Source organism: Thermobia domestica, chromosome 4 (genome assembly GCF_964235325.1).
Source record: "Thermobia domestica chromosome 4, izTheDome1.hap1.1, whole genome shotgun sequence".
Lineage (NCBI taxonomy): Eukaryota > Metazoa > Arthropoda > Insecta > Zygentoma > Lepismatidae > Thermobia > Thermobia domestica.
Window position 1 is genome coordinate 268217910 of NC_137457.1, and position 13312 is coordinate 268231221.

The 13312-nt window shown below is 35.6% G+C and overlaps 1 protein-coding gene across 1 annotated transcript in view; it reads left to right on the forward strand.

Annotated features, from left to right (window-relative positions):
- The first annotated feature begins 710 nt into the window (after positions 1-710).
- The window catches only part of LOC145684056 (tyrosine-protein kinase RYK-like), a 33038-nt gene continuing 20436 nt past the window's right edge, over positions 711-13312 (forward strand). The window contains exons 1-4 of the mRNA XM_081755896.1: positions 711-911; positions 3041-3200; positions 9035-9184; positions 13015-13174. Of these exons, the coding sequence (XP_081612022.1) occupies positions 728-911; positions 3041-3200; positions 9035-9184; positions 13015-13174 (654 nt within the window). The 5' untranslated portion in view covers positions 711-727. The remainder of the gene's footprint in view (positions 912-3040; positions 3201-9034; positions 9185-13014; positions 13175-13312) is intronic.

A 13312-nucleotide genomic window follows, 5' to 3' on the forward strand; every position in this document is an offset into this window, starting at 1 on the left:
TTGTTAGTTTGTTAAAATGTTGGCGAGGTATCACATCAGTCTATATTTACCCGCGTCAAGTGCTACACTGGCGACCTGTCGAGCTGGAAATTCATATACGTGCTCCCAAGGTCACTCCCAAATTCATCACTATGAAAAAACATCCGTACAAAAACCAGGTCTTTTCTATTTCAAGTGTGTCTCTGCTAGCGCTGCTGTCAATTGGTGTTTTCTCATACCTCCCTCGAAAGAGGAGAGAATAGTTGCTGTGGCCGAGATCCTTCAATAGTTGGATGCGGACAGGGTTCTTTCTCCAAAGCAAAGAAAGAGTTTTTTTTTTCGTAGGAGAGAGATGGGGTGTGGCCGAAGTGTGTTTCACATATTTTCCGAGGACACACTTGAAATAGAAAGGATCTAACTTTGCAAAAAGAAAGAAAGAAAAGAATCATTCTCGATACCTAATTGCCGCACTGTGTATTATTCTAAAATAACATTCTGAGAAACTATTATAAACTTAATCGGACAAAAAAAAAATGTTCTGAAAAATTTTCTTTTTCCAATTCATAGCCCCAATTACCAGCCGATATTGCTTCGCTACTACACTAATGCGATATTTGTATAAAATATTTGAATCTTGTTACTTCATTGTCCGGAGTCATTTGTTCATCTGTTTTAGCGATTATTTCTGCTCATTTTAAATGAATATACGGTAGTTTACCTTACTAATGTTTCCTATTTCTCTCCACAGATGTCTCTGCAAGATCCACGTCTCACGGATCCAGCAGAACGCATCCGCCATCTGTCGGTGGCACGACAAAAGATCTTCCCGCGAACGCTACTCCAAGAAGGGACGTTCGGCCGCATCTATCGCGGTGTTTATCAGAATGAAGATAAGGACAGAGAAGAAGAGGTGTTCATTAAAACAGTTTCAGGTATAATAATAATAATAATAATAGTGTGGTTCTCATTTACGCATATGCATAATATTATTTATTATAGGATGTTCTAGATAGAACTATAGTGACAATAAAATTTGACTAGCAGAATACGCATCGTCGTAAATTTTGTCCTTCATTTTTTTTTTTTTTTTTTTTTTGTTCAAGACGGTCGCTTAATTGATATTTAAATAGTATTTATTACGTTTTTTATAATACCCAATGTATTACTTTAGAGCTTTGTCCATAAACTATAAACCAAAAGAAGCTTACATACCATAATATTTCCCATTCTTGTCGTAGGCGGAGTTATGGAGGGCATTTCCCCCGAAACTTTTTGACAAAAAAATAAAAATTCCACCTATAAGATAATAAAAAATAAAAATGCCACGGTTGTTTTGAAAGTTTTCCCCCCAGTCTCCCCCCCCCCCCCATCAGAAGACAATTCCTTACTCCGCATATGAATTTCTTGTATAACAAATCAGGATTTTACCATCATAATTAGTTTGATTCAGATAGGATGAGCTTTATTCGGTTTGGAAAATATGAATAAAAATTTGACCAGAAATAACTCTGGAACCGAAAATTTCCGCAACAATATTTTATACTCTAATAAAGCAGGTCAAGTTGTAATACCATGATAAGTTTGATTCCGAATTTCCGACTGAATGAGTCATAGTTTGTTTTCGAAAATATATTTCAAAATATGACTGCCGAAAACCAGGGGCGTCAATTGGGGGGGGGGCTGAGTTTGAGATTTATATAGGTTTTATCAATAAAATAGTAGTAAACCAGTGAAAAACGCGAAATTTTACTTATATCAAGGGGTCTTTCCTCCCAAGCAAAATCTGATATGACGCTCATGCCGAAAACTCTCGAACCAAATTCCAGCACAAAATATTTCACACGGTTATATTGCAGGTCAAGTTTATGCCAACTTTTATTCTGATCGGATAAGTTCCGTGTATCACAAAATATTTCACACGGTTATATTGCAGGTCAAGTTTTATGCCAACTTTTATTCTGATCGGATAAGTTCCGTGTATCACTTTTTTGTTTTCAAATACATGTCTCAGAAATTGACCGCTAATTACTCTGGAACTGAAAGCCCGCAGTACATAACATTTCACACTCCTTTATAGCAGGTCAAAGTCTAACATCAGGCGAGCACCCAGATTTTTTTGTTTGGAGGGGTCCAACTACTACAAGACAGTAAGTATCAAGGATGTTATAAATAGAGGATCTGCCCATAAGTATCTTCACCCTATTAAATCGGTGAAGCCAAAAGGCAACCGAGCATCGGCACGTCTGATTGGCTACTCTCGTTTCTATCATCGTCAGATTGGCTACTTTCGTTTCCGCCATAATTATTGGCTCAAAACATTGCGATCCTATTGGACGGAGTAGGCAGAATATGGGTGGCGAAACTGTGGCGTATGGCTTCAAGATTTTGTTGTAAGGGCAGATCCTCTATTTTATAAGATCCTTGGTAACAGCGTGACAAACATCTTGGCATTTGAAGGCGGCGCTCCAAGTTCCCTTTAAATGCTGCTAGCAAATGAGAGGTCAGCGGTATTGCCATGTTTAGTTTATATACATCCACGTCTATCCTCTGCTACCTGATCGCACTGTAGTTCGTCTGCTTAGCCATAGCCACACCCCTTTAACGCTCGGCAACGTCGCTTCAGACCTTGCGTTTTATTCGTTTAGCTGAAATGCCAAGATGTTTGTCACAGGCCTTAGTTTTGAATGAGAATCATTCTGCAGCCGAAAAGACGATAAGTAATTGCAAAATACTTCCACCTATATTTTCAGAAAAAAATATAGAACTAGATGTTTTATACGAGAATAAGTACAGATAAAATATAAGATCAAATTTCCATTTTACATCAATCATTTCCCTTCTAAACAAGTATAGCTTTATTGATAAAGTATGTGAATACAAATATGTGTTGAGTTACGAAATTTTGGAGCAGGGGTCCGGACTCGAATGACCTCATCGTGGATGCGTCTCTGTATCTATCCATTAATACCTATTTCGTCTTTCAACTGTTCTTTGTTTTTTATACCTCTATTGTATAATTAAGTACTATTTTTAATGGATAATTTTTTTGTTGTTGTTACAGATCAGGCCTCACAATTCCAAATGTCTCTAATGTTATCGGAAGGCACCATGATGTTTGGACTTTTACACAAGAATCTTCTACCTATTTTGGGAGTTAGTATAGAGAACCAAAGACAACCTATGCTTATTTATCCATATATGAACAAAGGAAATTTAAAGAAGTAAGTATGGCGTTCAGTTTTATATTTCAATTTAGCTTCATGTGATGCATGGGACAGAAACATAGACATTACATAAAAGTGATGAAAAAAACACTGGATGCTTTCGAAATGTGAGTGTGCAGACAGGCCGGTAGCCAGCCCAAAAATGTAGGGGAGGCCCGGTAGAAGTTAGGGGGGCCCAACCATATTATAGTTCATTTGCAAGCCTACCGTGAAAATTTTAGGGGGAGCCAGGCGCCCCTAGATCCCCGTGGATACGGGCCTGTGTGGAGAGAAATTGAGAAAATTACGAGTATCTTGAGTCGAGCGGAAAACGAATGAGAGGGTGTTGAAATAATGGAGAAGAAAAGAACAATTTTAGATATTATTAAGAAGAGGAAGAGAAACTGGTTGGGACATTGGCTAAGAAGAAACTGTATCATGAGGGACTTGTTAGAGGGTATGGTGGCAAGAAAGACAGGGAGGGGGCAAAGGAGACTACTACAGACTATATCAAAACAGAAATTGTACATGACAACGAAGTTCGCTACAGAATGTAGAGCATGGAAGCTTCTCAGTTACGGCAACTGACTTGCCAATAATGACAGAATACTACTACACATGATAATGATGATGATTCTCTAATTCAGTGGTTCTCAAACTTGTTGCAACCGCGACCCACATTAAATATTAAAAAGTACTTTGTTCCCCAGCTACTTTTATGGTGTTATTTCAAAGCAATTAAAGTTTGTAAATTATATTTCTATATATATATATATATATATATATATATATTTCATATAAAGGTAACACAGAGCTAACACCATGTTCAACGCAATGCCCTACCCCGTAACAGATTTTGACTCAGCCATTCTCTTTCCATCTTAACCCAGCATATCTACTGACTGTACAGCAGGGCAGGGTTCTAAGTAACCACTTACTCTTCACCCCATTAACAAACGCTTTCAATTTTCATTTTCTGAATGGCACTTACTTTACGACATATGTTTCTGCATCAAAATAAAATGTTCACAATTAAAAGGAAAAACTTCTCGTGACCCACCAATGGGTCGCGACCCACACTTTGAGAAACTGCTGTTATTAGGCCTAATATATGAAAATATCTAAACACTTTTATGTAACAACATGGGTTTGAATTTTTTTTTTTTTAAATCATTTCGAAAAATTGGACTCGATTGATTTTGAAAATTAGCATTCATTTTGTTCGACCACTAATGCAGGATGCTTAAAACGTAAAGCCACAACACCTTATTGGTGCCACTGAAATTTAATGGGTGTAAATATTATATACATTTAAAACGAGGTTTGTATTAACAGTTTTTATTATTATTATTTATACGCACAATAATAGTATTTCTAATCAAAGGAATGTTATGAAAAGAAAGTGAGTAATTGTAGAATCAAATCAAGTGAAGTGAGAAAATTCTGTACCAGATGTCTCTTTAGTGGAGGTTACTATCATGAGAATTTAAGAGTCTTTCGGGAGAATAATCTCCCCTGGTTTTCATCATATTTACTTAAAAAAATAATAATAATAACTTTCGGAAAATGGTGATAGTAATTCATTGTTATGAAAATAAATTATCTCTTACCTTATGTAAATGCTTGCCCTGATGATTTATTCACAATCAATAATATAAAGTTTATCAAATTTCTTCTTAAATGAGATATCGTGAAGTGTCATTCACTGACTTGTGAGAACCTTTTTAGCGATATGAACAACGAATATTCGAAATTAAGTTTTTATTTTAGCTTATTTATCTCTCTAAAATGGTTTCATATCAGAGCGAAGTAGACCATGAGAAAAAAAAATAGCTCAATTGAATAATATTAAATAGTGCTTTAGGCAACCTCAAATTCTGAGTGCACGGGCAGTGGTGCTATTCAGCCGGTTCGTACCAGTTCGCTAGAACCGGTTATTAAAATATTCGCAAAACCGGAGTTCGCAAAACCGTTTGCTATACCCAGACATAACAGTAAACTTTATCCAGCTATAACCAGGAACAGTAAATTTATTTAACTATCTTTGTTTCTAAAATTTTTTACAACTACAGGGTAAATCGGAACAAGGTATAAGCGTTTATTTCTTAATCTCAAATGCTCAGATATCAAGAATGAGAACTGAGTTCAGTGGTGAGGGTTATTTATATTTGAAAGCCATATATACCGTTATCAACAATTGTCGATCCATTGCTGTATTAAGACTTTCCCAATACATTTTTGATAACCATCTATCTTGGATAATTCGTTTCCAAGATATTCGCAGTGCTACCCAATTTTGTCACACCGCCTTGTATTAGGATGCTGTGTAGGTCTCTACTTGTCACTTGTGATATCGAGTAATAAATCTGCTTTAGTCTATGTTGTGTCGTTTGTTTCCTAAGAGAGTTATATCTACCCATCCATCTACTATATATATATATTTTATTCTCTCTTCGTAAGTGTAAGACAGCTAGAGTTAGTGACACTATGTCTTGGATAGGAGTAATATAGTTAGAACTGCTGTACGTATTACTGTAAAGTGCCACCATGGCGGTCATCTTGGATTCAGGTCCAAAATTTGTAATAGGAAGAGGGTGATGTGACATATTATTTTGAGATTATTTTGCACCACAAACACACATCTGACCTTATTTCCAACTTCTCTCTATCATTTAATAATTTTTACCTTCATAATATATGTTTATTAACTTAGATCTGTCTTTCCAAGCTTACGAGGTACTTTTTTTCTCATATTGCGTATTGTAAATACATTTTGAAACGTGAGATTGCTTGAGGCACCCATTAATATTATTATTCAGTTGAACTACCATTCCCCGTGGATTAATATAATCTGATAAAGAACCATTTTAGGGAATGAGACTGGAAAAGAGCACTCGAAACTCGAAAAATAAGAACCACCCTTATATACATATACAGGGTGTTTCAAAATAGCACCGACAATATTTAGGGAGTGATTCATGACATCAAGATAAGATAACAAGTATAGACCAATATAGTTGTAGAAATGCCTCCTTTCGGCATTTGATTAGCCGAAAATTTGTCGAAAAGAACGTAGAAACAACCGTAACTCAAGAAGATGTCGGATTGAAGTCGGATAGAAGAGAATGTCCATTAATTTTAGTCTCAGATTTCATAAATGCACAATAATGTGTGGTACAGGGATGGCGCAAAAGTAACTCCAAAAGAAATGTGAGTATTCATGGGGTATTATATCAAAAGGTGAATGGGGAAAATGAACACAGTTCAATTGTTAGAATTACAAAGTAGGGGATACATCTACTTCTGTTTGATTGATCTACTTTGTCTTAGGAATATATTTTCATATTCCTGAGACAAAGAATGTATACTCAGAATATACCCTCGGATTAAAAACTGAAATGAACCATTGTATTTAATATCTCACGGTTATGCTTCGCGGCTAACAAGTGAGAGCGAATCGCTGTGAAATAATTAGTGGAATGAAAGTGTAGGAGAAAACGGGGAAAAGCCGGATGAAACTCACGGACACAATGTTATCCATCATTAAACTTTCGTGGTCTGGGGTCGAACGAGGGACCCTTTGTACCAGAAGTGAGCAATCTATCACTGAGCCTGAGCCATAATGCCCTCATTTCGGAGGAAGAATAATTATTCTGATATAGAATATGTATAAAGTATGTGTGATAAACCAATATATAAAAAGTACTAACACTCAAATATGTGGATTTTGTAGTTTTCTTCGTCCGAGAACGGTAAGTACATTCTTCCAGGTCAGTTATTCTCAACTGGTGGGTCGCTTTCCTTCACGGTTGAATTCACGAAGAGAAGTTGTCCATGGGTCGCCGTTAAGGTGTTTTAGACTTCCTAATTATGCTATACATAAGTTTCGGAAGCCTTATAGACCGGCTTTGTTCGTCCGTTCGTCTGTCTATCGATATGTATCAGAGCAGAAACGGTAGGAGATATTGAAATGCGATTTTTTGGAATTGATTCACTGTTCCAAGGATAGGTTTAACCTTCTCCGTTAGCTATCTATTCAAACCGGAAGTGGTTAAAGTAAACTATTTCTGCTTTCAACATTTACCGCCATAGAACGAAATGGCTGTTAGATAGCGACAAGCGGTTTCCTGCAAACAATTCAGGGTGTCAAGAGAACATACCATCACAAACCCTAACAAAATCGGAAGTGGTTGAAATATACTATTACTTCCGGTTTGAATACTGATTTCTATAGAACAAAAAACGGTAAGAGATAGGCTATTGAGATGCGTTTTTTTTTTTTTTTTTTTTTGGCAATTGATTCAGCTTCCCAAAAGTAGAGTTCGTCTTGTCCATTAACCCTCTATTCAAACCGGATGTTGTTAAAATTAACAATTTCCGGTTTCAACATTTATCGACACTGAACAAAAATTTTAATATATGACGACAAGCGGTTTTCTTCAATCGATTCAGGGTGTAAAAAAGTTACTATTTCCGGTTTCAATACAATTTTCGTAGAACAAAATCGGTAAGAGATATCGAAATGTAGTTTTTTTGCAATCGATTTAGCTTCCCGCGAAAGACGTGTGTTCCTCCTATTTTAAATCGCTCAAGTTTTTCGCCCATAAAAAAAAAAACTGACATGGTCAATCGTCCTGGGCTTTCGAAATTTAACTTCGAAAGCCCAGGACGTTAGATACTCTGGGGTTCACTGCACAGAACTTTAGTTTATTAAATGGCTATGTTACGTGTATTCTTTCTGTCCAAAATCGCTAGTTTTTCGCCCATAAAAAATGACACTGTCGATCGTCTTGGGGTTTCGAAATTTGGATTCTGTGTCATATAATACATCGAATCCATGCCCTGGGTTCCAGTGCACAGAATTTTTATTTTCTGTGTGTGGGGGGGGGGTGGCTATGTAATTAAGGGTCTTCACTACAGCGAAATTAAACTACCGCTAATTTTAGAGTTTTTCTCTAATATCTTCAAAACAAATAAAAATATTCAAAAAGCAGAAACGTAGTGAACTAGACAATACGATTTTGCATGTGATACCTTTACCACAATTCACCTATCTGCTTTTGGTATGCCGCTATTTACAGAACCCGCACAAAATGCTAAATCTATCTACAGTTGCAAATCGAAAGCAGATAGATGAGTTGTGATAACGGTATCAGATGCAAAATCGTATTGTCTAGTTCACTACGTTTCTGTTTTTGAATATTTTTATTTGTTTTGAAGAAATTACAGAAAAACTCTAAAATTAACAGTAGTTTAATTTCGCTGTAGTGAAGACCCTTAATATGTTTTGGTGGCATTAAGTGACTGGAAAAGTTCGAGAACTTTTGTTGTAGAAGAACTTAGTATCAGTTTGAATTACAATACACGACAGTAAAACAACAATAGTTTTTTAATCACTTCAAAACTGGTAACTAAGTGTTGAAGTTACTCACTGGATAAGAATTTTACAAGTGAATTGGCTGTCGCCTGAAACCATATATGTAACGCCATATATCTGTCGGATTAGTAAGCAGAAAGTATCTAACAAAGGAATCAAGCGCATTGAGGAGAGGTGGATCAAGGTTTATATCGTAAATGATTTTCGATTAAATTCTGAAAACAAATTCTATTAAAATCTAGAAAACTTTATTATTATTATTATTATTATTATTATTATTATTATTATTATTATTATTATTATTATTATTATTTGAAATAATATACAACATTTATTGTTTATACTTTTCTTTAGTTTATTAGACCTAACTTTTTTTAAAGTGTTCCGAATGTAGAATCCAATATGGTCTATAAGATAGAGAAACTTGATAGAGTGTTTTCATTCAATTCTTATGCATATATCTGTCTTTTTCTAGATTTCTTCAAAGCTGTCGCCTGCGAGGGGAAGAACAGTATACCCTTCTAACGCAAGATATCGTAGACATGGCAATTCAGGTTGTTCTTGCAATGATGTTCTTACACAAGCACAAGATATGCCACAAAGACCTGGCCACAAGGAATTGCGTGTAAGTTCAAAATACTGTTTGTGATTCTCATTTTAGATTGATAAAGTTCTGTTTATGTAGGTATAGGTAGAGCAAAGTTATACAAGGGAATGTTTCTCCCACTACCGAATCTTATTATTATAAAAATCTCCTTATTATAAATTGTGTAATACAAAATCATTCAATTATAAATAGTTTACCTATACTGGGTAAAGAGAGGTATCCCAAAGCCCGAACAGTATAGGGGAAAGTCTTCACATATCTCTGAGCAAGCTAAGTGGAGTGGATTTAGGATCCCCAATGCTCCACCCACTCCACGAAAGCTATGTGACTCAGGTTAGGAGTTCCACAGAGTTCCGAGCAAACTAAGTGAGCAGGCAAAGATGCCTAAGAGCTCCGAGTAAGCTACAGGTTTTGGGTTAGGTAGCTCCTAGAGCTCCAATCAAGCTAAAGGAGTGAAAATGATCAACCAAATACCGACAGTAGTTGCTGTCGTCCTCCTGGTTTTATAGCTGCTACGGTGGTGCTGATATTCCCTCGTCCTCACGTGACCAGTAGCGTCACTTGTGTACCTGTCGTCTACCTCTGTAATAATTCGTAGTAGGAAGTACATGGTTAGCGTTTAAGAATGTGTTGGTTGTTAGTAAACAGAGCCATGTGCGGGATATTACAATGTATAGATCTTCTTATCCATGGTCAGTGATGATTTCATAACATTTTCCCTGGTGGGAGAGGGAATTTCAACACACTGGGGATGAAAAAGTAGTACTACGAAAGTATTGGAAATCCATATTGAGGATGATAGAAGACATAATCCTGCGGAGAAACTTCGTAGCTCCGGGGAGGATAATTGCTCCCGGGGCATCCCTAAAATCATCACTGTCCATGGTGTACCGTAAAGTAGTTTTGTCTGCGGACAGGGACGTACGGAGGGGGGGGACACGGGGGTCCGGACCCCCCCCCCGAAATTTCGACTTTTTAAAAATTTAGCCTAATTTTAGGGCAATTTTAGCAATTTTAATATAAAATAGCTTCATATTTAGTTTGGACCCCCCCCGAAATAAATTCCTGGGTACGCTACTGTCTGCGGATGTACTTCGTTTATTCGCTCATAAGATGTTAAAAATAATCAATCAAAATTAGCTTAGCGCTTTTTCTCGGCGTCTTGACATTTCGAACACAGAAAAAAACATATATTTGTCACAAACTAATAATGTAGTAAAGTCCAAGTTCAATTACATCTCAGCCTATAAGTAAAGCCAATTCCTAATATTGATACTCTGCTACATTCGCCGCCTACCTCCCTACCTACTTGTATTTCAAAATTGATACTGATGTTACTGAAAATGAGAGTGCTTTGCTGTTAGTATTAAGATAAGGACCTATTAAGTGTAAACAAGATTATTATACGGCATAGAAGCCATTAGTATTTATGCCACGTCAAGCATAATATAAGCCAGTATAATCTATCTGACGGAGTCATTGCATTTGTTTTGTGGAGTCGTTGCTGTGTGTGTTTATGTACTGTGGTTGATTGAAGGAATTATCGGGAGAGGAGGTATGGGTACTTTCCTGCATTATTTTATAGGCTGGCCAGAACATAAGAGCACTAAAAGCCAATACAGTCCATTTCTTGGTTTCTTGTGTTCTAAACCACATGAACACAGTATGTAAGCTACAGAAAGTTGTTATCGTTTACCTGTAGGACATTGCAATAAATAACAAGCTTTACTACCATTAACCAACACGAAGCATACTACCATTATTGATATTTAGATTTGAGCATTAATACGTATTTGTGTAGCAGGAAATAGTTGATTTAAAAAAAATAAGTAAATAAATATAAACAGTTGGAAATTTTACTTAATCATGATTTTGACATAGTGTACAGTGTACACTCATGTCCAAAATGATCGTCGCATATCTATAACTGTCTTCTTGTAAGAATATAATTTGATAATTGTTTTGCAAGGTACTTTTAACACTGATACTATGTATATAATCGGGAAATGTATATTTGTGGTAAATTTCATAGGAAAAGAATTATAAATACGAAAATTAGAATGAGTAAAACAGAATGTTGCTGAATGGACAAGAAAGTTTTATTTTCGTTTTATTCTTCTTATTTATTGCTCTTTTGACACGAAATTTGCCACATACATGTCTTTGCCGATTATACACATATTAACATTATAAGAAATACCGGACGAATTCGTTATCAAATTATATTCCTGCAACAACATATTTATAGACATGCGACAATAATTTTGGACATGAGTGTACATCGCATGATTTACAATATGACCATAGATGCCAAGAGCCGAGAAATCTAAATCCTAATCCCTTGGATGAAACGACTAGTGTCTAATAATTAGGGCTCGGAAGTTGAAGACCTAAAGATTGTCTAAAAAGAACCTATAAAAAGACCTAAAAATATCTTTTAAGAAAAGGACCTAAAAACTGGGAAAAAGGACTTTAAAATAACCCAATTTAATTAGAATTACATATTTAATGGATATAATGCTCTAGAAATACAAGCTTCTGGTAGGTTAACGGTCTGTCCTTCTTCCACAAACTAAAGTACTAACTAAAATAAGAAAACTTCCCCAAGTTCACCCCGCCCTTGCTGGAGGACATTGTTACACCTCCTTCTCTGAGTTATGATTGTTGCAGATCTGGTCTTATCAGTCCAGTCGTTGAAGAATGTCTTATCTTTTGAATTTTCTTTACTAAAGAAGAGATGTTTAAGAGGTGGTGGGATTCGAGTTAATGACCAATAAATTTATTGACGAAAGATGAAGAGCAAAAAATAAAAAAAGACGTTAAGACCTATTAAAAGCTTTTAAAAAAGACCAATAAATGAAATAACGCCGAAAAAGGCAAAAAAAAAAAAAAAAGACAAATAAAATCCACCATTTTCTGGCCTACAATGACCCAAAATGAACATATATTATGTTAAGCCTCGTCTTCGGGCATTCGTAAATAACAGGATTTTTTCCATAACTTTCGGTCCCTACTAATAATTTACCACTTTCATTTTATTACAAAATGCTTCTTAACAAAATCGCAAATATTCCCTTGTTATGATGGAATAAATTGCTGTAATTCTACAAACAAAGAATTTCGTTATCATGTATAAAGGAAAACTATAGTGCTTTCCACATTAGAGCTTTTTCTCATATTACTACTTTTTTTCTCTAAATCAATGGTTCCCAACCTGGAATTCGTAAAGAGCAAGCAAGGGGGTGCGAATTACTGACAGAAATAAACTGCATTTTTAAAAAAATTTGAAACATTATGAATGTTGTAACAAAGAGGTCTTAAATTAAATACCGGAAAAACAGAAATTAACTATTGAATAACTATGGTTCCATAATAATTATACATTACAATGATATACAGAAGTTTTGCTGAAAATAAATATATATTAATGAGAATTATTATTATTATTTTATTGCGCAGGAGTGGAGTAGCTATGCAGGGTTTGCAAACTGGAGCACCAGGTAAATAAGGTTGAGAACCATTGCTTTAAATATTTACAAGTAGAGATGTAGCAGATGTGATATTTTTGTTCCAGACTCTATGTGGTCTCAAATCTATAGAAAAATTTAAGTTCAAACACTCTCATGGGCTTTAAAGTTGGTTAAAAGTTTAGATACCTAAACATGAGATGAGGTGCGGGGACGTGAGACAGCTTGAAGTTAAAGCTGAGTGAGATTGGTAAGGTTTGAAGGGAATATTTTACTTCTAATCAAAGTAAATAATAGTAATAATAATCAATCTGACTTTCAAGTTGTTCTTTTCAACAAAGATGTGGCTATATAAAATCAATGTGTGTTATTATGTTACAGGGTGGACGAAAAACTTCGTGTTAAAGTGACTGACAACGCTCTATCACGAGACCTTTTCCCGAGTGATTATTACTGCCTCGGAGACAATGAAAATAGACCAATTAAATGGATGGCCTTGGAAAGTCTGCTCCACAAGAGCTTTTCTGGAGCTTCGGACGTGGTAAGTCTCAAGAATTTAACCCTTTTCTTTTATATTTAAGTGTTACTAGGTCAGGATTTTGAACTAGATCTAGCAGACTAGAAAACTAGAAATTTTTTTACATTCCCTTGCACCCCTGAATAGATACTCCCCCTCGCT